Source organism: Crassostrea angulata, chromosome 8 (genome assembly GCF_025612915.1).
Source record: "Crassostrea angulata isolate pt1a10 chromosome 8, ASM2561291v2, whole genome shotgun sequence".
NCBI classification, from domain to species: domain Eukaryota; kingdom Metazoa; phylum Mollusca; class Bivalvia; order Ostreida; family Ostreidae; genus Magallana; species Magallana angulata.
This window is the reverse complement of record NC_069118.1, coordinates 17282934-17308267: the sequence shown is the minus strand read 5'-3', so window position 1 is coordinate 17308267 and position 25334 is coordinate 17282934. Positions and strand designations below refer to the sequence as shown.

Sequence of the window (25334 nt, the reverse complement as noted above, 5' to 3'; positions counted from 1 at the left end):
AATACATAATAGCCGGTATTGTTGTTTCAGCAAAATGTACTGCAGTTTCAGGTCTTTCTATATTACAGATTTTTGATAAGGACAATTTAATTAAAAATAAAATACTAAAATGATTATACTGAATTAAACTCCTCCAAGTACCGGGAATCATAGAATATGTATACTTTGGTTTATTCACAATAGCAACGTTAACCAGTTGTTAATTTGAATGCTAAAATCCTATAAGCTGTTCTGCAGAACATCAAATCATTCGGACAAATTCCCGTTACAAATAAGTACCGTCCTTTCTGACATATATGATTTTTCAAATAATATCTGCAATATGACTACTTTTTTTTCCAAATAATATATGCCAGAAAGGACGGCACAGATAGAACACACAGATTATTATATACGCATCCAATGAAAATCTCAGAAAAAAATATATAATCATCTATGCCTGAGTTGCATTACCCTCTACACAAAAATGCATAAAAAAAGATTACGACAGTAGAATCTTGCAAAAATCCCCAAATGTTTATAAGGTAAATTAAGTAACTTACCACTTCGTTTTTCAGTTGATCTAAGAGTCCATCCATCTTACAACTATAGTTCTACGATCCATTTCTGTATATTTTGTGCAGTATGGCTTTAGCTCAAGGGTTTTGCGTGTAATTCAATTTTTTCTTACCAATTTCAGTACATAATTGTCTACATACCCGTGTCATGTACCCGGATTAAATTAACAGGTAATTATAATAAGCGTATAGAGTTAACGGTGATAATACCCGAGAAACTAAATTACCTGTGTCATCCCGAGGGCATTATAAATTACAACTATGGGTAAAAGAGAGAAAGAAGGTGATTATGACACGAAGCTTAATTGAATGATTTATTGAATGTTGAGTTGTTATCAATATAGAAACAAAAATTCAGTACAAAGGTTGCATTTGATTGTTATGATTTAAAGTTAATCAAAAATTATATACAATCACACTTGGACAATATGAAGCATATAATTGAGGCCTTTAGGAAAAACATATTTAGTACGAAAAAAACCCCAACACATGTTCGGACCACAGTTTGTCACACACAATTATTCATTCAAAATCACAAACTCAGAAACACTCAATGCACTCAACATTCACATTCCCTATTTCAAAGGCATAATAATTCCCAATTTTCGTATCTAAAACTTGGTTTTGATAAAACAATTATAATAATCATTTTTGACCGATTCCTCGACAGAGAAAAAAAATTGTAATTGATATAATAAACATTTTGAATCTAGCACTCTTTGTCACTGAAATCACCGAGCTGTTCCTTCATGCTGTACATAGGATTGTCAAACTTCACTTCCGACTGAGGAGACGGTTGCAAAGCGATGTAATTTTCTTCTCCGGATGGAGTTGGATGCAGCTTTTCAAAAGACTCTGTGCTTCCAAATTTCTGCATATCAAACAAACAATACATAATGACATGCAATTTTAACGCATTCAAGTAATCAACCAATAGTATTAAATTTTGACATAATCATCTGCATCATCTCAAACTAATACATTTTTTAAAATTGTTAGAATAATATTCCTCCTTTACATTTTTAAAAATATCATTTTTGAAAAGGAAATAATATTCTCTATAAAGCAATTGGTAAAATGTAAACCGCTTATCAAAATCGAATTTTGTGGTAAAATGAAAGCAGATAAAAGAAAAGAGAGACAACTCCACCTCCTTCTTTATGAACGACTCGGCGTGACGCCGCCTCCGTATGAGTATGACGAAAAAGATGATGACTCCGATGATGATCAGAAGGCCAATCAGTCCTCCAACCGAGGCACCGGCCTGAATATCACAAACACGATTGTAATGAAAGAACTTGTTAATTAATCAGTTACGTATATTTACATTGACTTAACTTAATAAGAAAAGAAATCGGAGCCCGGACACTTTAAACAAAATCAAAACCGACTTACCGTTACACTTGATGACCGTTTTTCGGCTAAAACCTGAAACAAAACAAAATTAAAGCATTTTTCAGAAAAAAAATCAGAGAATTATATAATAAGATATTGCACAAAGGTTATACGAAATGAATGATGATTTTTACGTTATGTTATGTGTATTTTTTAAACGAGGATAAAATCATTATGACAAGATCCCTTTGTAGAACATCCAGTATGCTATAAATGTATTTTATTATTTCAAATACATTCAATATGCATACATATACAACTTCATTTTTCTTCAATTGCAAATGAATTTTAGAAATTTTTCCACATTTATTTCATTAAAAAAATCGTGTGATTTACGCGTGAGTGCATCAGAAATGAAATTGCTTAATCCTACAAATATCATTTTAACTTACACAGTCGATTCCATCTCCTGTATAATTTATCTCGCAGGAACAATCAACTTCTGTTGTATTTTCACTCTGAAAAATAAAAATCCATCAACATCATCTGTTTTTTTTTCTGCTGGTGCAAATACTAGTATTTGCCTTTTCCTCAAATGATAAAAGTACATTGTATCTATTTAATTTTTAGCGATTTCTAATTAGTTTTCATGACTTCTAAAAGGATCATGACTCATCAGTTTTTTGTGATTCAATTTGTTTTGTGTTTGTAATTTCTTTTTTAACAAAAAAAAAGAAACACTTGCAGAAAAATCAAGTTAGATCGCACATTGACAGGATAGGGAGTTCTACAGTCCTTAATTTTAACTGAAATATTTTAAACTAAAAGATAATTCATAGTGGTCATATAGAATTATTGAAAATAGTAGATAAAATATGTTGATTACTATTTCTCTGCACACGGCCAATGGGTGACATCCGCCGTTATTGTCATCACATGGCCTCACACAGTGATGTCCATCTCCAACGTATCCTTGTGGGCATGTGCAGGTTACACTTCCGGCGTACTCTTCGCAGGTCCCATTCTCATGGCAGCCACCGTTATGGTAAGCACAAGATCTGGCTAGAGAAAATATTCACATTCTTATTACAAACACATATTGTATTAGGAAAGAATACGATTAGGGATTTGAAATGCATATATTGGAAAAATCTAGTATTTCTTAATCAAAATTAGATATATTCAGTATTTAACTTATTAGGTATTCACCACATTCTGAAGTCGAGTTATCCGTACTGTTGACACACAGCTGACAGGAAGTTCCGGTGTAACCAGGGAAACACGTGCACGTTCCGTCACCACCCACTCCGTCACTACAGTTACCGTTATTATTACACGGAAACTCCGACCCGCCCTCACAAGCTATAAAAAAGAATGTCTTGGTCGTAAACAAAAGTACTAAAATAAAAACTCAACTCTTGTTGAAAAATCAATATTTATTAAATAATGAATTTATTTATTAAATGCAAATTATATTTTGCTTTTAAAATCACGTACCTTCACAATTGTTGCCATAGAAACCTGCACAACACCCCAAATCCTGAAACGACGAAATACCACATAAAAAATTGAGAAAACGAATTTTTGATCAATATCGATGTTAGCCAATTTCATAATGAAGGACATGGTAGAAAGATATTTTAAATGTCGCATTTTGTTCATTAGTTTGAAGTTTTGTAATATCCGCACTTCACACGCTTCTATGCTCCTATGCATTGCTATGTCAAACTTAGACTAATAGCATGACATCATACTAGCATGTAAGGATAGCGCAATTTGATAATCTACCGTGCTTTGACCACTAAGAGTTTTACTTTTAATATTTGTTTTCATATTTTTTGCCGAAAAGATCACAGAGAACTATTTCCGTATTCGACATCGATTAAGAAATCAAAGATGAACATATTTACGATAACATTAATATTTTCATAACGCGAGTTATTATGAAAATTATCAAAGAGCCGATGAGAAATTTATTAAAGGGTATGGTTTCGTGACATAGTCTTCCTTAAAATCCGGAATTTGAGCCATTAAGACAGCGGAAGACAAACCTATGCGAGCCCATTAGAAAATGTAATCAATTCACCTTGAAAACACATGGTATCACGTATATGTAAGGACGCTGTAATTTATAACAACCCATCAAAATGCTATTTTTTTTCTTCAAAATTGGACAGAGTAGGAGATTCTGAAATTTTAACCAAAAAGTAAAATCTGACAACAAAGTGACATTCGATGTTCAACATGGCTCAGCGTCATTTTCCACGGCGTCCGCACCAGCCATTTTTTCCAACATTCACGCCAGGAAATCTGGGCCATGGTTTCACATCTACACGGCAGTTAGACGTAGACGTCTGCTGTGACCAAGTGTCTTACGATCTTAGGATCTTCGTTAGGGTTTTTTGCATACTGTTGTCCATTTTCGGATTTGTCGTGAATATCGTCAACATCGTCGCCATTTTGAAATACAAACTACAAAAGGAGCCTAGCATATTTTGTATACTCAACCTTACGATTAACAACACGTTAATCTGTGTTATTGTTCTGCCCAGTACGGCTAAAAATACCTATACAGAGAATGTTGAAGATTTGGACATGCCATCGTGTATTATGGCGGGATTTGTCACGTTCGGACTTTTTGGAGCGGAATTCTTCTCCATGTTGCTAATTTCTCTAAACCGTTATCTTATGTTTCTCCATGTCGGTCTATACAGGAAACTTTTTATGAATTCGCGGAACCTTGCACTGGTTACAATGTTTTCATGGTCATTTCCATTTGCCATACTCTTTATGCCTCTAACCAATGCATGGGGGTCTTTCACTTATAAAGCTAAGAAGTTTGTCTGTGATCCGTTCCATGTAATGTTTTATCGTATATTCATAATGGTTGCGATCATAATATGCACCCTTCCCCTTCTTCTCTTCTGCTACGGCAAAATTCTTCACAGAGTTTTATCAAATAAAAAACGGATTGATGTTGCGCGAGCGACGAATGTGTCACAAACAGTCATTTCAACGATTTCCAGCGCAGTCAAGAGCAAACAGGACCGGCCTGCTTCTGCTTCTTTTCCAGAGAAAAAGAACAAAGAGCGCCATCTGATTTTGAGCGTGACCGCCATTTTCGTGACGTATGGTGTTCTGTATTTACCGTTCATCGTCCTTAACCTGTATGACCCGGATATGACGAAAGTGGATTCCATTCTACATGCTAGTTCAACGTATTTGGGGTGGTCCCACTGCGTTATAAACACTCTTGTATACACCGCGCTGAATACTAAGATCAAGAATGCCGTGAGGCAGTTACTTACAGATTCGTTTACTCAACTACCTGCAGAAGAACAAACCGAATCTCGTGTACCGGAGAAAAACATTCCGTCCGTGCCAATTGCTTTGGATAGCGTTTAAAAAGTACAAAAATTTTTGCTCAAGATTATGAAAAAGACGAGACAAATCGAATCAATTCTGATACAGTATTTGCAATAAAAGAGACAAATAGTTCTACAGATTTATAATATGATTTTTGTCTAAGTATCTGGATTTCTAGAAGACTAGATCTATATTTATAAGGAATTTAGAACGATTTATCATCTTCGCGTGTGGTATATTTGTGCGTCAACCGAAGTATTGAATGCGCAGAAACAAGCGGAGAGCTCATAAAACACAACCAGGATAGGGAAGTTATATTTGTTCCGGGAAAATGTGTGGTTTGTCGGGAGCACACCGCATCAAGGGCGTATTTTCATTGCTTTGATTTTGTTGCCTGTGGGATTCTATCGAGTCGGATCTTCATAAACACTGCATAAATGGTAACTTTTTTCTTTAACACCTCTCATTGTTCTCTGTGGGCTAATTTGGATCCTTTGGTTGAAAGGGAGACACCCTGAGAAATATCAACTTTCATCCATCCGCCATAATAAATTGCAAGACACCGTTTTTCACAAGATAAGAAATGATGATGATCCGACTAAATGAAAGATATACCGACTATCTCGGCATTCGTTTTCATGCACCAGTATCAACCAGGTTTCGTTTAGCACGGATCACAGATTTCCCCCCAAACTTTCATGTATTGTCCAACTTGACGTTTCACCGCTTCATTTCAACTTTAATTTCACACCGAAACGGTGTTTAGCTGCTCTTACCCTTACACACACACACTTTTCGTATAGGACAAGCGGAAAGTTGTGGCTAATTAAGCGAAACAATATAGAGAGTAAGCTCTGTAACGAACAGGACAAAACTTCTGAAAAAAGTCACCGAGAAAAATCTGGAAGACAAAACATGAGATTTAATGCTTCGGTTATTGGCTGTGTCGGTACCATAAGTGGAAGTATCGTACATGTAAATATACATGTCGCTAAAGAGACTCGAACAAGAACTTTTCCCGCAAAATACAAAGGCAATTTCCAATAAACACAAAACAAGTTGACTTTGAATTATATCTAAAAACAATTTTAAAAAAGGTAGTGATCATGATCAGTGTTATTTTGTTTTTCACTTAATCAATGTCATATTTGCAAAACGGATGCTATCTAAACGTGCACAGTACGGTATACCCTTTAAAAAATGCAAATGAAATCTGACCATCAAATCACTTTGATCGGAAAAAATGTAAAACCGCAGGCAAATGGAAACAAACAAACATTATCTTCTAAACATGTAAAAAGTCTTACATAATGTATACATCTTGTATAATCATATTATACTACCAGTGAAAACTTTTTTTCGGTGATTTAAAAGATATATCAAGTATCCACCACATCATTATGTGTTTCTTTAATCAAAAACAATACATGATTAATGATATCGTATTGTGACCAAATTTATACCGTCTGTTCTCTGGAACAAAGGGAGCTACAGCCTTTATATTGAGATTCTCCACTAGAATAGACACAACCCTTGGTAGTGGTTCCGGATTCTACAGTGTAACCATCCGGGCACTGGTAATGTCCGATATCGCAAGGCACGCACGCGCTCTGTAAATAAAATATTCCAAGTCTTTAATAGTTACAACATGCCGAATTTTATCAAGAAAATACAGCAGTTCCATTTTCTTTTTTTTTTTATAGAAATTAAGATATATTCAAAGAACACAGAAAATAATGACTATTACATACGTGGACCACCGTTCTATTGATGACGTCGCAAGTGCGAAGATTAGGATGAATATATCCAGCGATTTTATGAACCACTCCCCCATCTGTCAGAAAGTTGCTCTGTACAATCATTTGCTCTCCATTTAAAAACACCTGTAACAGAATGTATTATTTTATTTAGTAATAAGCGCAAGATTAATATTTAGGAAATATGTACATTAATATAAGGTGTAGTGATTGTTGGTACCTTTTTACCAATGACTTCCATGCTGATCTTGTGTCTGGGCCCTAAAACCGTGTCTACAGTCTCTTGGTCGTCAAACGATTCCGCCAGACGTATGACGGGTAAGATGTAGAAACGTAAATAGTCGCTGGTCTAATGAAGAAAAAAAAATCCCGGAATATTCTCAGTAAAAAATGTGTATGTCTGAATTACATGTAGTACTAAAAACTGCGTAAACATTATGTCAATTAATTAAAAAATGACTACACATGAATAATTAAAAATGACACTTGGAAATTATATTATTGACAATACCTGTAATTACATGTAAAAGAAAAGCAAATGAGATAATATACAAAATGTGAGTCTTTATAAATTGTCAATTTATCAAACATATGATATGCATGCATCATCGAAATAGTTTGTTTGTTATTTATGTTACATATGCCACTTAAAAAAAAAGAAAGCTGCTTAATACTTGAAATTCGAGAATAAAGCAGACGTACTATATAAGTAGGGGAGAGTTCTTCTGATTCAAACTTCTCGTCCAACGGTAAAAACAGCGTGTATTGATTCATGTCCATGATTTCCTCCACCAAACCTTTTGTCTAAATTTTTTTTAAGAAATTAAACACCACCAGATTGGTGCATGTAAAATTATGATAATTGTACATAATTAGCAATTTAATAGACCTGCATCTTCACAACTGATAGTGCTAGTACAATGCAATAATATTACGAAGACAATCCAATAGAAAACAATAACTAAACGTAAGTTGGAAGTGTTTAAAAAATAAATAAAAATGCACACCTCTAGCCATCCAGCGAATTCCGTGGTGTCTTTGCTGGTGTTCAGAAACTCGTCCAGAGTAGGCATTCCGTTGTATTCAAGCTCGGGTTCGAGAGCCTTAAAAAATATTATTTACTAAGACAATTAGTGAAGAGTTGAGCAGCTGTTGTAGCAGGATGTTCATGCATATAAGCTTCAACAATTTTATCACGTTTATTTCATTTGCAACAAAATCTTACGTTTTTAAAATGTGCAATCTGGACATTTATGAATCATGCAGGATAAGGGCTTTTGATAAAATTGCCAAATTAAAAATCTTTAGGAACTCTTACCCGGTCGATAATGTGGACGAATCCATTGGCAGCCACTAGGTTACTCTTCACAATATTGGCCGTAATAACAAACTTGTTATTAGTTGACAACACAACTGTCTGAAATATAAATTCCAGAAATTATAGTAAAACTTCTAATCTAATAACCACAACAAATTAACAACACTTTAAGAAGTTAAGTTTCCCCTCCCAATACAAATGTTTCTTTGCAATCCTTAATGTTCCGTTCTACCTTCAGACATCTTATATCTACTCACCCCATTTTCTACTTTAAAATGGAGAAAGAAACCGTCAGACAACGTGTTAAACCGTTCTATCACGTCCACGGAAGCCTTCAGCTCTTCTTCTCGATTTTCTCCCAGGACAGTATGATAGCTTAACAAATAAAAGAAAAACAGAATTGTTTTTAAAGGTTATTTTAATAGAGGTGATTACCAGTGCCAAAAAACAGAATCTACATCTAAACGCCCATAAGTAGGTTGACCACTTCTTGTTTTGAACGCTTAGGCCTATCAACGAACCGAGATCTAACTATAGCATTACATCTAAGAGACTTTTTTCGGGAGTCTCCGTTTCATTGTAGGGATAACTGATTTTAATTTTCAGTGTTAAAGTTAATAAAATCAAAATTCAAAAAGTTAAGGCTTGAAAGTTTGGCATTATAGCAAACTTCGTTGCCTTTGTTATATAACCTGATTACGCTAAGATATAATTGTAATTTAATCAACAAATCACTAAATCCATCCATCGACTAAATCATTTAAACAGGTATTAGTATTATGTAGTACCACACTATGTCTTACTTTATAAAACTTAGCACATTGTCTTCATCAGAAAAGAAGTCCTGTTCCCTGCGCCTGGTCAAGAAGTCCATGGCGGCGTCAGTGGGCGCAAAGAAGGTATAGCTGTCCAAAGTGTACTGTAATATACTGTCACCTCCCAACAGCTGCAAGATATCAACCATACACTTCTGTATACAGGGAAATTTTCGCCCCCGTTTTGTTTTCACTCCTCGTTATCATCGCGCGAATTTAAGACAGGGCGATTCCAATGTTAAGATTATTTGTATGTAAAGACAACTGTGGGTGGGCGAATTCAAGACGGGACGAAAATGTTTGCAAATGTAGAAGGGCAAAAATACCAGGCGAAAATTAAATTACCATTAATCAGGTATTGTAGATTGGCAAATAATCGAAATTAAACCCATCGTGAATACTATCAATTAGTTTTCAAACACGTTTCAATGCTTATATTCTGATCAATTGATTTTTAAGCAGCGTGAAATTAAAACCATCGCGATTGGTACTTTAATAGAAATCGTGAAATTTAAACACCGTGGAATTAAAACGACTTACAGTATTAAGGCCAAAAAAAAAATATGTGTGTTTCCGGTTTCCCGACCGACCCTATTTTTTATGCGCCGACCCTAACACTTTTTATTCCAAATCCAGATTACCAACCGTAATTGGTTTAAACAAAAGAGTCTTACAAATCAGAGTTCAAAAAACACTTGTAACTATTCAATAGAAAACACCACTCATCAAAGCGTTTTAAAGATTTCTAAGTGCAGATTGACAGTATGGATGAAAGTTATCCTTGGTTATTTTAGCTAAATTATCAATGCAATAAATAGTTTCATAGGGCAGTGATGTGTTAAAAATTAATATAAAGATGTACAAGAAAAAAGCAAAGGCAAAGTTTTTTTTTTATATTTCTGGGTATGGAGACTGCAGACATCTTAAGTCTGTGAATAGGCCCAACAATCATTCACATTATAAATATGATTCTAAAATGCTGCAGTTCAATTGCAAATGAAATTTTTAAATTTAGTCTTAAACCATTAATTATGGTTTTTTTTTAAAAAAAAGTCTTTTATTATTGAAAAGATTTAATTCTAAGGCTCTCGTCTAATCAACCAGAATTTCCTCTGTTTCTGAATTCAATACTTACAGTTACGATATTAATGTTTACTGTTATGTCAGTTGACCAGGAAAATAGAACTAATAACCAATTAATGATATATTTGTGGTAATGAGTATTATAATCTGTTAATTTATAGTGGCTGGCATATTTATATTTTTTATTTACATGAAAATAAAATCTTCGTATACATTCCAAATAAACCTTAGATTTAAGAAAGCTTTAATTCTGTAACAGTTGTCTCTATCCATGATTGCTCCACCTGTAAAATACATTCTTATTGTATAGAAAAATCATATGCTAGGAAAGGGGAAAACTTAAAAGCTCATTTAAAAAAAAAAAAAAAGCCGACCTACCTACCCTATTTTAAAATTTGATGAAATAGGAAACACACATATTTTTTTTTTTGGCCTAACATCCAGTCGCAACAATTGCCGTAAGGGTTCTACTTATCATTTAGAGGTAGTCAAAAATAGAAATTTAATTGTATAGTGAGACTGAGGCAAATAAGTCGAAGGTACTACACGATTGCAAATATTTTGTTTAACTTTCATTTAATTGAAAAGTATCAAAATGAACTTATTGTTAAAAACATTGAGTTGATTTTATGAAATGATCATATATTTAATTACAACAAGAGTAAAGCCTTACAGTGAGGAACGAAGCTACTTTTGTCAGATCTGGGTGGTTAATGACTAGTTCGTAGATGGTAGGGATACAGAACACCCCGTCCCCGGCATATCCTCTCTGACACGTGCAGTTATTGAGACCAGGGGCCAGAGGAGTACAATCAGCCTGGAAGGGAATCAAGAACATCTGGTGGTTTATGTTTGACCAAGAAATCAACAAAAGCTTTGCCTTAAAATTGTAATTGATTGGTCTTTGTCATGTGATCACCCTTGTAAAGTCTTTTCGGTAGAGACTATATAAATGATTAAATCTGCATATAGAATATAAAGTTAACAAAACGGTAAAAATAAGTTTTAGAAAAAAATCATTACTTTGACCTAAAATGAAAAACACTTTTACATACCTTTGAGTGGCAACCGCCATTGTGGTAATTGCACATATTGTTTGGAATGCAGAACGTTCCGTTGCCATGGAAATCATCGTTACACCAACAAAGAGACTACAATTTCAAAACAGTTTGCATAATTCACTATTGCTAATCAAATAACTCAAACAAGTTATGGTAAACCAATTTCTATTCGCGTGCGACAACATTTCACCAGAATTTGATCAACAAGAATATATTTTTCGTCCGAATACATTTTGCGTTGCAAACTAGTTTTTGATGTGCCTTTAAAATAATCATAAAATTGTGTCACTAAGGATGATTGTATTGGGCGCGAATAAGCCGTTGTGAATGTACTCGGTACAGTACGTAAATTTACCCGGTTAATTGCGACATTAAGTCGTCGCAAAAATAAGTTGGTTTATGACACACTAAGAATACAGTATAATATTCCTCCGCCACTGACCGTGTTGTGTGAGGGGTCCGTCCTACAGGTGGCCTGGGTGTGACAGTGCTGGTGATCCCCGCACTCTGACCCAGGGTAACAGTACCTCCCGTCTCCCGTCCACTCCTCATTACACGTACACGTGTTCCCGCCCGGTCCGTCCATCTTGCATACCGCCTGTAATTTTAAATGCAATTTGTTATTTGTAGTTTTTTTTCATGTTTTCAGTCAAAATAATGATTACTCACAATTTACTAATGTTGCAAGCGATGAAAAGGAACTCTTTTCATGTTAATAAAAGATACATGTTATATTTCTACGAAAAAAAACAATACTGGGCAGATTGAATATTTTGCTGCATGGATAATTTGTAACGATTATGCTGATATATGAATTAATTAATAGTTCATTGATAATTGCCTTTAGCAGTTCTCTGAAACTGAAATTGCAGACTTCATTCTAGTCGGAAGATGTTATTAATATTGTTATCATAAAATGATTATACAATGCGTAAGTCGTATTGCTTATCAGTAATTTTAGAAGAAAAAAAACCGTCAACTATCAGGAATGACGGCCATTCGTAATCACTAAAAAAAAAAACTTCCAAAATTTTCGATAGCTTCTTTTCCCAATAAATAATTAACTTAAAGAGTGTTTAATTCTTTTGCATCAATGTTATCAATCAGAGTATATGTACACTTTTTTTAGACCTATATGGGGACAGTACCTGCCGGTGACAGCCGCCTCTGTGAGGTTTCTCGCAGGGGTTGATGGGTTTACACTGTACGTCGGCGTCTCCTTCATAACCCGGATCACACACACAGCTAAAAAGTAACAAATCACAATTTCATGAATATACAAAATATAAAAAAAAAACCCAGCAATTGATTGTAGGGATTTTCATCTTTAAAAAATATATTGCAATTTATCTACAATTTGATAATATTGATGCTTACACTGTGTCATTGATAGTTTAATCGTATATTACCGGAAGTCTGTCCCGTTTCGAATACAAGACGAATCAATGTGACACCTCTTCGTGTGAAGACTGCCATAGCATGGCTTGGGGATGAGGTCGCAGTTTTCTCCAACATACCGGGACGGCCGACGACTCCAAAAGAACGACTGTGTGTAACAAAATTTACATTTACCATCTCCATCGGGTCCATTGTTACAATTCCCATGGACGCACGTACAAGCTAAGAGGAAATAAAATCAACTTAGATATTAATCGAATAAATTCAATCATCTAGTAAATTTAAAGTTATTCAATAGTTATACCTTATTTGAAATAATTCACTTAGATTGGTATTATTTGGGTGAACAGAGGAAACATGTTATATTTCTTCGAAATACTAAAAGAAATAAAGATATTAAGACAAAGATGTTGAAATTTGAAAACTCACTTTGGTTGCATCCTGGTCCGAATTTCTTCGGATCGGAGCACATGTCACAAGCGGGACCCATGAAACCTTCGTCACAAACACAGGTCCCATTCCCATCTTTTCCGTCAGTACACTACGGTTTATAAATAAACGTTAATTGATTTGTACTTATATTCTATTAAGACGTGATAAGCACAAAAGACTACATGTACACTTCATTTTTACAGTGTTCATTGATGAAATACGTAAATTCAGACCGATGACCAAGTCAGCCTTGTACAGGACATATGGCTACAAGTAAAGGTATTTCTGGGACACTTTCTAACCTTTCCTTTTCCGGAGCACTCGTTCTTGTATCCGCCGGGACACAAGGCACATTTGGCGCCAAAATATCCGGGACAACAGGTTGATGTCTGATAAAAAAAATCAATGAGTTAGTTACTTCAACATTTCTGCCAAAGTTGATTATTTTAAATCTGGACTGAAAAACTGAATTTCTGATGATCAAACACCGACAAAAGACATTTATAAAACAATAAAGACACAGCAAAATTTAGATTTAAGAATTAGGAAATCATAACTTGGATTCTTTTTACCGATTTTGTGATGTTGCAGGTTGCCCGGCAGCCTGTACTTGTGGTGAACCAAAGCAGCAGTTTACCCGTGTCAGGGTGTCTTTTGACCATCGCCTTCCGTAATGTACAGCTGTCTATCTCTCCCTTAAAGGTAAAATTGCATTTATTAGAATAACAGATACAGGAAATAAGGAAAAACTTTAAATATATTTCTTACTGCATACAGGGAAATAATCGCCCCGTTTTATTTTCGCCCCTTCGGCCTCGTTGTCAGCGGGCGAATTTTAGATTGGGCGAATTCCAATGTCTGAAATTATCTCTCTTTAAACACAAGTGTTTCTTGGCGAATTGGAGACTGGGCGAAACTATTAGCAAGTGTATAAGGGCGAAAATGACACAGTGCGAAAATAACTCTGTATTCAGTATTCTATTATTTGCGCTTTTCACATACTGTGGGGTCACCCTTTTCACATTGCAGATCTGCAAAACACGGTCCACAGTACCCCTGAAAATAAAGTTAAAGACGGACGTTTTAATTGTTTTTTTTATTGGCACAATTAAGCATCAAAGCACGTCAACGAGTGAGTATAACAGATCCCCTCTCTATTATCCAAATTATGAATTTTGAATCATAGTATTTAATAGTATTTTATTTCAATCACGTGATCTGCAAGCAGTGAAAACCACGTGACATTGTGATAATCCGGTATGTACCGGTTCCTCTTCGGTTGTGTTTTCATAACCACAGATGCCCGGCAGGATTTCGTCTCGTTCCATCGGTAGGAGCACGCTATCTGTATGGTAAAACAAGCCATTGGACGCCGGTATGTCTGTCTGTGTGATGTTGGTCTCTCTGTCTAACCGAATCTGACCCTAAAGATGGACAAAATATAAGTACAGAGGCTGTAGAGGTTTGTCAGATTTGCTGTGACAAAACAATTGTGAAGTCTTTGAATTGTCTGTATTTTTTTTATATTTTTTCATATTTATTAATGTTGTCTAGAAAATGGTATTTTACCAGGCTATATAAAGTTTGATTTTAGGCGTACTTGATTTTCAAATCTTGTTCATAAAACGCGTTTGTAAAAAGAAAGAAACGATAAGAAAAAGTGCTGTATTTTTTAACTACGTTTGTGAAAATTAAGTGAAGGTATGAAAAAGTTTTTTGAACTACCTGGGTCGTTATGAGAATCGGGACGACTGATTTACTGTTGGTCTGAATCGTTCGTCTGTTGATGAGATCCGCCACCTCAACCTGAAAAATCAAAACAACTCGTAATACCGGGGGAGTTCGATTTACACGTTCTAAGAATAAATCGAAGTACATGGGGAAGTGAGTTTTGTTTCTTGGGTGTGATTTTCAGGGAAATTGAGGACTTACTGTTTCATTAACAATTTGATGTCGTAAAATCAGCTGCAAAGAACGTAGTCCCTAAAATTCGAGAAAACAATATTTTGTCATCAAAGTGCTATAGATTTCTTTTTATATGATGTGAAAAAAACCCCTTGAAAATCAATGTAAAAAAAGTTAATACCAAATACATTCGGTAAATTAATCAGTTGACAAGTAAATTGAGAACGTAATGAAGTGAATATGTTATTAATAAGAAGAATATGGAAGGGGGAATGAAAAATGCCGTTACTTCATCACTTTGTAGATAATCCAGAACACCGACTGGCAGACTCTCCCAAGCACTGTTACTGGATGCAAACACAGTGATGTTGTCCTGTTCAAATTCGGCTTGAAGACCTGCCCTCTGAAATAGAAAAAACAAAAAAAGGCCTCAGTAAATTTTTTAATTCTATTTTCAAAAAAATTAAATACGGAATCGAAAATTGAACAACGTACAATTATGAGGGATTCCATCTTGTTATACCGCCTGGATTCTTTGAGCAGAGTGAAGATGGTTTTCTTGAAAGAACAGAAGAAATTAATATTAAACAAGATATATTGCAATTAAAATATTCATCTATTTGTAAATGATAAAATACAGACTATCTAAAAAAATATTGATAACGAAAAATGTTTTAAACTGCAAAATGCAAACAGAAAATGTAATGTGTGGGTCGTACCGAATTATCGCCCTTGACGTCGGCCGAGTTGGTCAGTAGCTTCTGGACGACATGGATGACTCCGTTAGACGCAGCAATGTCCTCTTTAACCACAGAAGACCTGGCTCTTGATCCACTCAGTCTGTACCGATAGGAAATCTCTCCACGCTTAAAAAATATACACGTAAGATCTGCATTATCTTTTCAACAACTAATATCAACATTTCGACGGAACAATCTATATGACTGTCTTGTTTTGTCAAGAATGCCTTACATAGAATACAGTTCAAGAAGCTGCTCATGTATCTTTGTTAAATGACTTAACACGAGTGTATCATCTTTTTTTCTCAAAGTGGGTTTTTTTTTTAATTGTTTGATACATGGAAAAAAAGGTACAGTGCCAGCCCCCTCCCCCTTTCCCTGCGGGCCTGGATTGACACTTTTCACTGACCGATTTGGTCTGTATCTCCGCCGCGGTTCCTTGTAAAGTGTAAAAGGTGTCCATACGGGTCAGATTCTCCATTGTCCACTTTCCGACAATGATGTGTTGTCGTAAAATTTGGCCAGCTGTGTCTCGGTCAGCTAAAAACTCGTCTATCTGTTAATTCGTTAATTGTTCACCATCAAAAAATGCAAATCATGATATAAATCCATAACTATTTCATATTTCTTAAAATTGAAATAAATGATAATGCGTTTCCAATTATTCAAACATCTTCTGTTAAATTTGTTAGGCCATTTTAATTGTTATATTTGAATGTAATTCGGCTTATAAAACATAATCTTTAAAACAATCTTTATTTACATCCATCTTTCTGTAAATCGTCCGGAACCCATAGTCTGTGGGGAGGAACACAGTGAACGGACCGTGGTATCGGAACTCGTCGTGATAGATGTTCTTGACCAGCTTGATGGACCAGGTCATTTTGGCCTCAAGGTCAGGGTCGCTGTTGTGTATATCTTCCAAGACCTACATTTTCGCGAGAATTGAATGCAACGAACTTCGTTGTTAAAGGATAAGTTTATTGCATGTTTGATAAATTGGTAGTAAGAAGTCTTTTATCTATCTAAATTTCTTCCATTTTCAATACAGTTTCGTTTGATCTAAATAAAATTTAAGAGATATAAATAAAGAATAAACGAGAAATAAATGACTACAAATAGTTCACGTACGCCCAGTAAGTTGTTAATGCAATAATGTCCGGCACTGGCATAACCCTCATGGCATATACATCTGCGTGTGGAAAAGAAAAACAACAATTTTAATTATAATCATTTCCCGTCATACTCAATTATATTTAACAGAATATTCTTATTCATTAATTACACGTGTTGCAGGGGCCCAATCATGCTGCAATCAGCATTTTTGTCACAAAGGCTGCTATTGGTCGAACACAAGTCGATAAGCTCGCATGTTTGATTGGAGGAGAGCTCATATCCGGCCTTACAAACACAGTCTCTCTGTACAAAGAAAAGTAAAGGACTGAAGTTGAAAAAACATTGAGAATACAGATAAAAGGCAATGCACTTCCATTTCAATATTGTTTTGCTTCCGTATGATGTGATTTGTCACACAAACATGTAGGAGATACATGTAATGCTATACTGAATTACTTTTAATTAGATTGTCTGTAGTAACCTTTATAAAACTATTATGATTCTTGACGTTTTATGAACTGCTACTTTAGGAGATTTTTATGATCATAACTCTTCATGAAACTCTCTTTTATTTATCAGAAGGCTTCGTACCTTTCCTGGAGACCTGTAAGTACATATCGACGTCGTAAAATTACAGCCGCCATACATCTCTTGGCAGGGATCGATAGGAGTACACACGTAACCATCTCCTCGGAACCCCTCTAGACAGGAACAGTTGTGCTGTGCGGGTCCGGTAAAGATACAGCTTGCGTTTTGGCTACACTTGTGTTTGCCATTTTCACACATGTCCACGGCTAAAATAGAAATGGAATAAAATATCTAAGTAAACGAATTAATCCTGACCTTGAAAAAATATTAAACGTGACCGTCTGGACATATCTAATATTTCTTCATTACAAACACCCAATGAACACGTGATGCACTCACCAGACTGCGTTCAAAATCGTAGCAGCTAGCTATCTTAGCTGCTAGGTTAGATAAACAGGCTGTATTGAATGCACTAAATGAATAAATGCTGTTTATTGCTAGGCTATCTTATAGCTCAAGACCATAGCCATTACGTGGAGCTTGGGAGCTGCTGGGATCTTGAAAGCGGCCCGTAAGTCGGTTTCATTTCAAACTGACATCATGTTGACTGATACATCCTTGTTTACGTGTTGTTGACTTACAATTGTGAATGATTTTGGTTTTTTGTGCTAAAATAATATTTTCAAGTAACTTTAAACACTCGGCACTGTATTATTCAGACACTAGATGATGAAACACAAAAGGACTAGTGTTACGGTATAAGGTCCTTGAGGAAAATGATGGGGCGGGACTGTCTACATAGCTGGAACATCTTCAAAACATTTATTTGGAAAGGCAGTTTCCTTCGACAGTAAATATGTACGTACATGTAAAGGAAAATAAATTGATTTTAGTTTCAACAAACATGTATATGTAAATCAGTATCAAAATGTGTTGAAATTTGATGTATAAACGGAGAATATCTCTAAAACAACATACTAAGTACATGTACTAGTATATTTATCCTCACAACGCATGAAATAATATAACTGGAAGCTTTTAAATTATTATTTATTGTCTATTTCCTCGTTTGTAAATTTCCTTCAAAACAACCTACACGATTTCCCGAAATAATGTCAATTTGAATTATGACATTAACAAATGGTTATCAAAATAAAAATAAAGGAATTATACAGTCCGATTATTAACAGCGTTTTACTTACAAGTTACATTGTACTTTTAATTACATTTGTGTTATATGGTTGTAACGTTCCGCTCATAGCCCAGATTACACTTCACATACTTTTGCAATTGCAGTTTTGTCTGTATTTACAAAAACAGATTTGTTGCCAATGTTACACAGTATTTAGCGATTGCAAGTTTGTAGCCTAGGTTACTCTGTATTAACGATTGCAGGTTTGTATCCCAGGCTATAGCTACACTGTACTTAGGATTGCAGGTTTGTATCCCAGGCTACACTGTACTTACGATTGCAGGTTTGCAGGCTTGGTTACACTGAATTTACGATTGCATGTTTGTAGCCAAGGTTACACTGAATTTACGATTGCATGTTTGTAGCCAAGGTTACACTGAATTTACGATTGCAGGTTTGCAGCCTAGGTTACACTGAATTTACGAATGCAGGTTTGCAGCTTAAGTTACTCTGTATTTACGATTACTGGTTATTAGCCCTGGTAACACTGTAGTTACGATTATACATTTTAAGTGCAGATAATCCGGTACTTACGATTGCACGTGTGTTCCGTGGCGGTAACGTTCCGCTCATAGCCTTGGTTACAGGAACAGTAGGTGTAGTTGGAGCCCTCGACCTGTACACAGCGGGAGTTCTCGCTACAGTTCTTGTAGTCACAACCATTGATCTCTGTCAACAATAACAATAACTCATAACAACAACAACAACAACAACAACAGCAACAACGTGAGGACAACGACGATGATAATCGCGATATAATCGCAAACAACGAAAATGTATAAAATAACAACAGCAATCACAACAATTATATCAACATCCTTATCAACAAGCAATAAAGTAACAAAATCAACCAAATTACGTGAACTAAGTTAACTTGTGACTTGAACAGTTCTAAGGGAAGAGTTTTCCACAAATACTTAATGTGTAAACTACATGTACATGCATTCACAAAAAAGAAAACAGTAATAAGTTTCTTATGAAACGTCCCTTCCAATCTGTTTTGCTGGAAGAAATAAATAAAAATAGAAAGCAATATATCTATACTACTATATTAAAATGATAGACTCGAATTTTTGGGCTTTAATACCGAGATATTGGAAGAGTACTGTCTTTTTTTTTTTATATTTTAAACATCATTGGTACTTGAAGATCACCAATTTGTTTTTCGTTTTTCTTAATCAAACTTCGCGAATTAATAATCAAGAAAAATTCCTTTTAAAAATCCGGAAATCATGTGGATTTTTTGGATTTTACAATCTTGCGCATGCGCATTACATTCACGCTAGATCACGGGAGGCTCTTTAGTTTATGTTACCACAATATAACATTTGCATGGATAAACTCAGAAACGATATTACAAATACGTGTAAATTTTCATTGAAAATTGTCATATATTCTGTTCATCAAAGGAAAAACGAGAGATAACTCTCAGCGCAATAAATATAAAAAATCCCAAGAGTTCCGAATGTCACCATGGTGTGTAAATTCGAAGCGAGTAAAAACAATCGTTGGTGAAAAAGTGTTGAATTCTTCATTAATATGAATTAAAATTTTACATGAAAGTATGGCTTGTTATGAATAATTTGACTGTTATTTTCAATACAGCTTCATGATTTTTTTCCAAAATCGTTTCGGAGCGATTCTTCAATTTTCAGCTACATTACGGGAACGGGTAAATGGGAGGTATTTTAAATGTGGTGAAGTCCTGTCCCGAGACATAGTAACTGTTAGATTATTCTAACTAAGCTGAGTGTAGTGAAATTAATAGCGTTTTTGTAGGCTTAAGGTTTGGTTATGTAGTCAACAATACGATGTATTGATGTATATATTTCTTAAATACATGTATGTCCAATACCATATGCAATGTCAACCCGTGCACGCACGGGTCAAAGTCTAGTATTTTATAAAATCTAGAACCTAAAAAAGGATGATGTTTAAAAGGTGGACATTATTTCTAAAAACTGTTCTATACTGACGTAGTGTATATTTTGTAAGAACACCGTCAAAGACTAGCGTAAACAGCAACTTGAGACAAACTTAACGAAAGCACATTGATTAGGACATTATAAAAATAGAGTGAAATTAGAATAATTATGTTGACTGATTAAGGTGGTATTAAAATCGTCCGCGTTTGTACTTGGGCGCATGTCAACATGGGGTATAATTAACTCTAAAATAAAATGTCTATACCTTCATCGCATCTGTCTCCATTCCATCCTGAGTAGCAATCACATCTTCCGGAACCTAGAATTCCGCTGTCACATTCCCCATTTACACAGTCACAGACTAAAAAGGACAGAAGATTGCATGATCCTCCAAAATGGCAAAAAAGGGTCTTTTTTGTAATACAAAATGGAAGAAAATTATAACTTACTTTCTGTACAATTTTCGCCATACACATTATTTTCTGAACATTTCTCACAAGCATATCCCGTGAAGTTTGCCTGAAAAAAAATATGTAATGAAATGTATTGAAATACTATAATGGACAGGGAAGCTGAACATATCAATAATCACGATTAAATAAAAAATGTAAACGTATTACATTTGGCTGTGTATTCTTTATAGCTTTGATGGAGGAATGCATCTCCCGCTAAATCAAGTACATCGCCAAATAGTATGCATGTACATGCACATAAATATATCAATTCAGAAAAGCGTTATTAAATTAACACTTAGCCTAGCTTATTGAACATCCAAATTCCGCCACCACACAAACCACCTACTTCACACAAGCACTCGCCACTTCCGGTTATTGTATCATTGCAGGTGCCCCTGTCATTACAAGTCTTCCAGTTGTAGGATGGACATGCTGCGGAATAGACAACACAAACAATACAAAAACAACATTAGCAATTAGGTTTTAATTGAATTTACTTTTGCTTTTGATGTTAAATAAATTTTTCAACTCATTATAAGATTGTCCGCTGTCAGAATATATTAATATTTTTGCAAAAGTTTACGTTTTTTATATAACCTACAAATATCAAACTGATTAAAGTTTAGGTAGATCACTTTTTATGAATTTATTCCCACAAAGAAACATAAACCATACTTCAAAACGCTTGTTCTCTATAGTGCTTCTTTAACTCTCAGTTCAAGGTGCTATTGACCCCAAACCACTTTCGCCGGAAATCTGACACACTGATCGCTATCTCGCTTTCAGTAAATTAATTCAGCAGGATATTTTGGTCAAATTCCTACTCTTACAAGAAGATAAGAACTATTTATTCACCATTTTAGTCATATAACGGAGACAGTTGGATATTAACTAAACAAACACATTTTTGTTTACAGTGTGTACCTTACAAATAAAATGAAATGCTACAACATTTATTAAATACGTTATACGATTTTTTACTTCGAACTACCTTAAAAAATAAAGCTCAAATTCAACAATAGTATTTTCCATGGCTGTATTTTAAATAGCTTTCATATTTTTTTTCTTTGGTGAGATTTCTACTTACATTAAGCGATTACATGTAGTCGAATTTGATTTGATTTACATTGTATAAAGCGACAAGGTATGTTGAGAAGTCAAGGAAAATTAAACTTAGTATATAATTCCGTATCCGATACATCTAAAAGTTCTGTTTTATCTATTTTTAAGTTTGATACAGGATTTTCACACCAATTTTCGTTACGGTAATTTGACCCTCTTCCTAACATCAAAGAAGACATGTCTCGTTTGTAGTTAAAAAAAAATGATTTTTCAACGTTTGATGTTATATGTACTTATTTCGTAATATCAAATCCATATCTCAAAAAGATTCAGTGCAAGGTCAACAACACCCACATAAGAGCAACCGAAATTATCAATTTATACGATATTCTAATCATTTACATATATATAATAAGAAAAAAATATCGCTTAGCTTTAGTCTTTATAATTTACACATATATGTAATTGATCTTTATTTGATTTTAATTAAATGTTCAAGGAGATTTAAATAACATATGACTGTCATTTTACGACATTTTAAAAACAAAGTGTGTTTAGGAACAAAATATAACGAATAGTGATTCCCTCATCGAATCTCCATCACTTTTAAGAGGTCACAAACATTCACAAACATTCATAAGGAACACGTGCTCAAACAAGAATATTCCCCAAGGGAGCTAGGGACCCGATGTCAAATTTTAGTTACCGGTGTTTGGGTGGCGCGCGTGTATGTGTGTGTGTGTGTGTGTGTGTGTAAGGTTGGGGTCCAAGGTATGTATTCGGAAATTTTACTAAGTGAATTTTGCAGGGGGACCCCCTGAACCCCATCTATAACGGTTTTACCGGTCATGGAGCATTAAATTTTAGTCATCAAATTAATTTCTTCCTACAAAGAAGGAAGCTGCATAAATTAGCGTGCATATGACATAACTCGAATGGTGATTTGTGCCTGTAAACATGGACAGCATTGCTATGTCTTTAGTATCTCGACTAACATCTTAAGAGGACAGGATGGTTGGGCCATTTAAAGCCTGCATTAATCTCCTTAGGAGGAAGAGCTATAGCTGTATATTTTGTTTTACAATGAAGGTTTAAAAGTATAATATATAAATTGTTTTCTTTGTCAAATAAAAATTTATAACTTAAAATTAAAAAAATAGTCCATATATACATGTACCCTATAGTAAACACATCAGTTCAAAAATAGAACATATCAACTGCACAGGCAGCTACGTTCTACATCTGTTGCATGGTATTTCAAGTTTATTTTAAAATTTCACTCCCATTATCTTCACCTTTGGCAACAAGTAAACAAAGTTTAGTTTGATTTTCTTTACAACAAAAGTATCTTGCAACTGGGATGCAATTACCCTCCTTTTTTAGAAAACAAGACCTAATGCAAGCCAAGTCATTGAAATTTTATGAGTAAGCTTCATTGATATTAAACTTTCAAGCTTACCCAAGCAGTTGGGACCATAATAGCCATCGCAGCAGTACGGGTCCGGAATATTTTCCAAACAAATATGAGAACATCCCGTCGTAGTGATAATCCGGGGATCCGTTTCGTTTCCCATATTGAGATCTAACTGACAATTTTTATGTCCGTTGTCTGTAGTTAGTTTCGTTGCATTCCTTGGACAATCTGTGTCCGAATTTTTAGAACATAGAACACATTCTGTCTCAAATCGATTAGTCAAAATTCGCTCCATTTTACAAAAATCGTGCGTTTCTGCAAATGATAAACAAAAATACCCGTGAATTAGCAAAAAAGTCCAAATAATACTTTGAACATCCATATTGATGGATTTGTCTTTCATCTTCATTGATCAAGATGTCATAAATATAGATTTGGATAAATTTATATGAATGGAGAAAAAATGGCATCTGTAAGGTCACGTGGTTACATGACTGGTCGTATTTGGTAGTCACAGGACACTTGATGTATCAGGTTCTGAGACTGCTGAGCCCTAATTAGTTATCAGGCCCTAAGTGTTTTCCGTCTTAAAGTGGGACTGTATATATTTGTTGCATTATTGTGAGCATACACCGACATAAGACAAAGGAAGTAAGCGTTTAAGGGATTATGATCAGGGCGATCTGGGGTTATTATGACGTCTAAGTCGTGGAAACTGTTACAACTGAATCCAACTTGTATCAAAAAGTACCATTCGCCGGTGATTTGTCATTATCATAAGATGCATCTGTTATATTAGATAAAATGGGTCAGCAGGATTTTTTCTCGATTAATATAAGAACAGACACGAAACATCGTTTTTGAAAGGGGGGGGGGGGGGGGGGGGCGGAAGACGTATCCGAAATTTTCACAAGCAAGAAAAGGGAATCTTATTCACCAATCTTAATTTAATCGGTGGGAGGGGGGTTATTACCCATTATCTATTGTCATTTTGTTATTTTACCGTACAATTTTTAAAATTTTTATATCCTCTCAAACAATACTAGTAAGAGACTAGCTTCTTAAAAATTCAATTTTCTTGTCTGTTCTGAGAAAAAAGGGGGTTGCAAGAACTCCTTGCCCTGGATTTTGACCAGGTCAGACCAGGTCAGACCATATTCTAATAAATCTTTTGTCATATCGTTCTTCCTTACAGCCATTAGAGTATACGTAGTTATAAGTATTATATTTATGGAAGGACTTAAAGACATTATACCACACTTCGATGACTGTCAATATTACTGATAAAGAAACAAAACGTATATATACACAAAATTTAATGTCTAGTTACTTGCAGCTGTATACACTTTAAAAGTGAATATCAAATAGTTCATTTTTTATTTCCTAAAATAAAATACAAAGGTTCATTTAAGGTACTTCACTAGACCGAGGCTTATACGTTTTAAGACACTACGTTACAAGATGGCGATTTAAATGTTTTGTTAAACTGTTTGTATCAATCGATTCAGATGTATATCGTCATAGCTCAGTGGTTAAAGTATCAGGCTTGTGAACCGCAGGTCATGGGGGTTTTGTTCATGTTTACTGAATGGAATTTTTGAGAATATCATTTTTATCTAAAATTGCACATTTTTTCGCGTATTTGACATATATACTTCTTATCCATCATGCTTTCTATCATAATGAAGTAATTTTCTGCTGATATGAGAATCAAATAATATTTATTCGTTTAATGAGATATCGGCGCTTCTGAATGGTCGAAACATTTCTTTGATACCTCCATCAATAAAATTTTCTTATAATTTTCTCAACTGTTCTGATCTAACACTATTTATAGAACGGGATTTTCCTAAATAAACACTGTCCACAAGATGT

At 34.7% G+C, this 25334-nt stretch overlaps 1 protein-coding gene across 1 annotated transcript; it reads right to left on the bottom strand.

Annotated features, from left to right (window-relative positions):
• Positions 1–841: 841 nt before the first annotated feature.
• LOC128160440 (stabilin-2-like) lies at positions 842–23912 on the bottom strand. Its single transcript, XM_052823755.1, has 40 exons — positions 23505–23912; positions 21330–21415; positions 20978–21047; positions 20794–20889; positions 19138–19272; positions 17475–17677; positions 17053–17186; positions 16899–16959; positions 16531–16695; positions 16177–16323; positions 15747–15893; positions 15523–15585; positions 15317–15430; positions 15055–15105; positions 14848–14928; positions 14388–14546; positions 14125–14178; positions 13695–13817; positions 13425–13511; positions 13120–13231; positions 12702–12912; positions 12441–12537; positions 11735–11890; positions 11287–11382; positions 10905–11048; positions 9137–9279; positions 8591–8708; positions 8334–8432; positions 8023–8118; positions 7718–7819; positions 7236–7364; positions 7010–7141; positions 6722–6868; positions 3390–3432; positions 3102–3254; positions 2779–2954; positions 2345–2410; positions 1953–1985; positions 1708–1821; positions 842–1428 (listed from the first exon to the last, which is right to left on the bottom strand). The coding sequence occupies exons 1-40, from the start codon at positions 23866–23868 to the stop codon at positions 1267–1269; spliced, it is 4869 nt and encodes a 1622-aa protein (XP_052679715.1). The 5' UTR covers positions 23869–23912; the 3' UTR covers positions 842–1266.
• Between the last annotated feature and the right edge of the window lie 1422 nt (positions 23913–25334).

Bases quoted from the DNA above. Each gene is read 5' to 3' on its own strand.
- LOC128160440 (XM_052823755.1), bottom strand. From the start codon at position 23,868: ATGAAGATGAAAGACAAATCCATCAATATGGATGTTCAAAGTATTATT. The intron at 15,586-15,746 runs GTACGACCCACA...TGTTCTTTCAAG, and splicing joins ACGTCAAGGGCGATAATTCG to AAAACCATCTTCACTCTGCT. The intron at 2,411-2,778 runs GTAATCAACATA...TTTATTTTTCAG, and splicing joins TGGCCGTGTGCAGAGAAATA to AGTGAAAATACAACAGAAGT.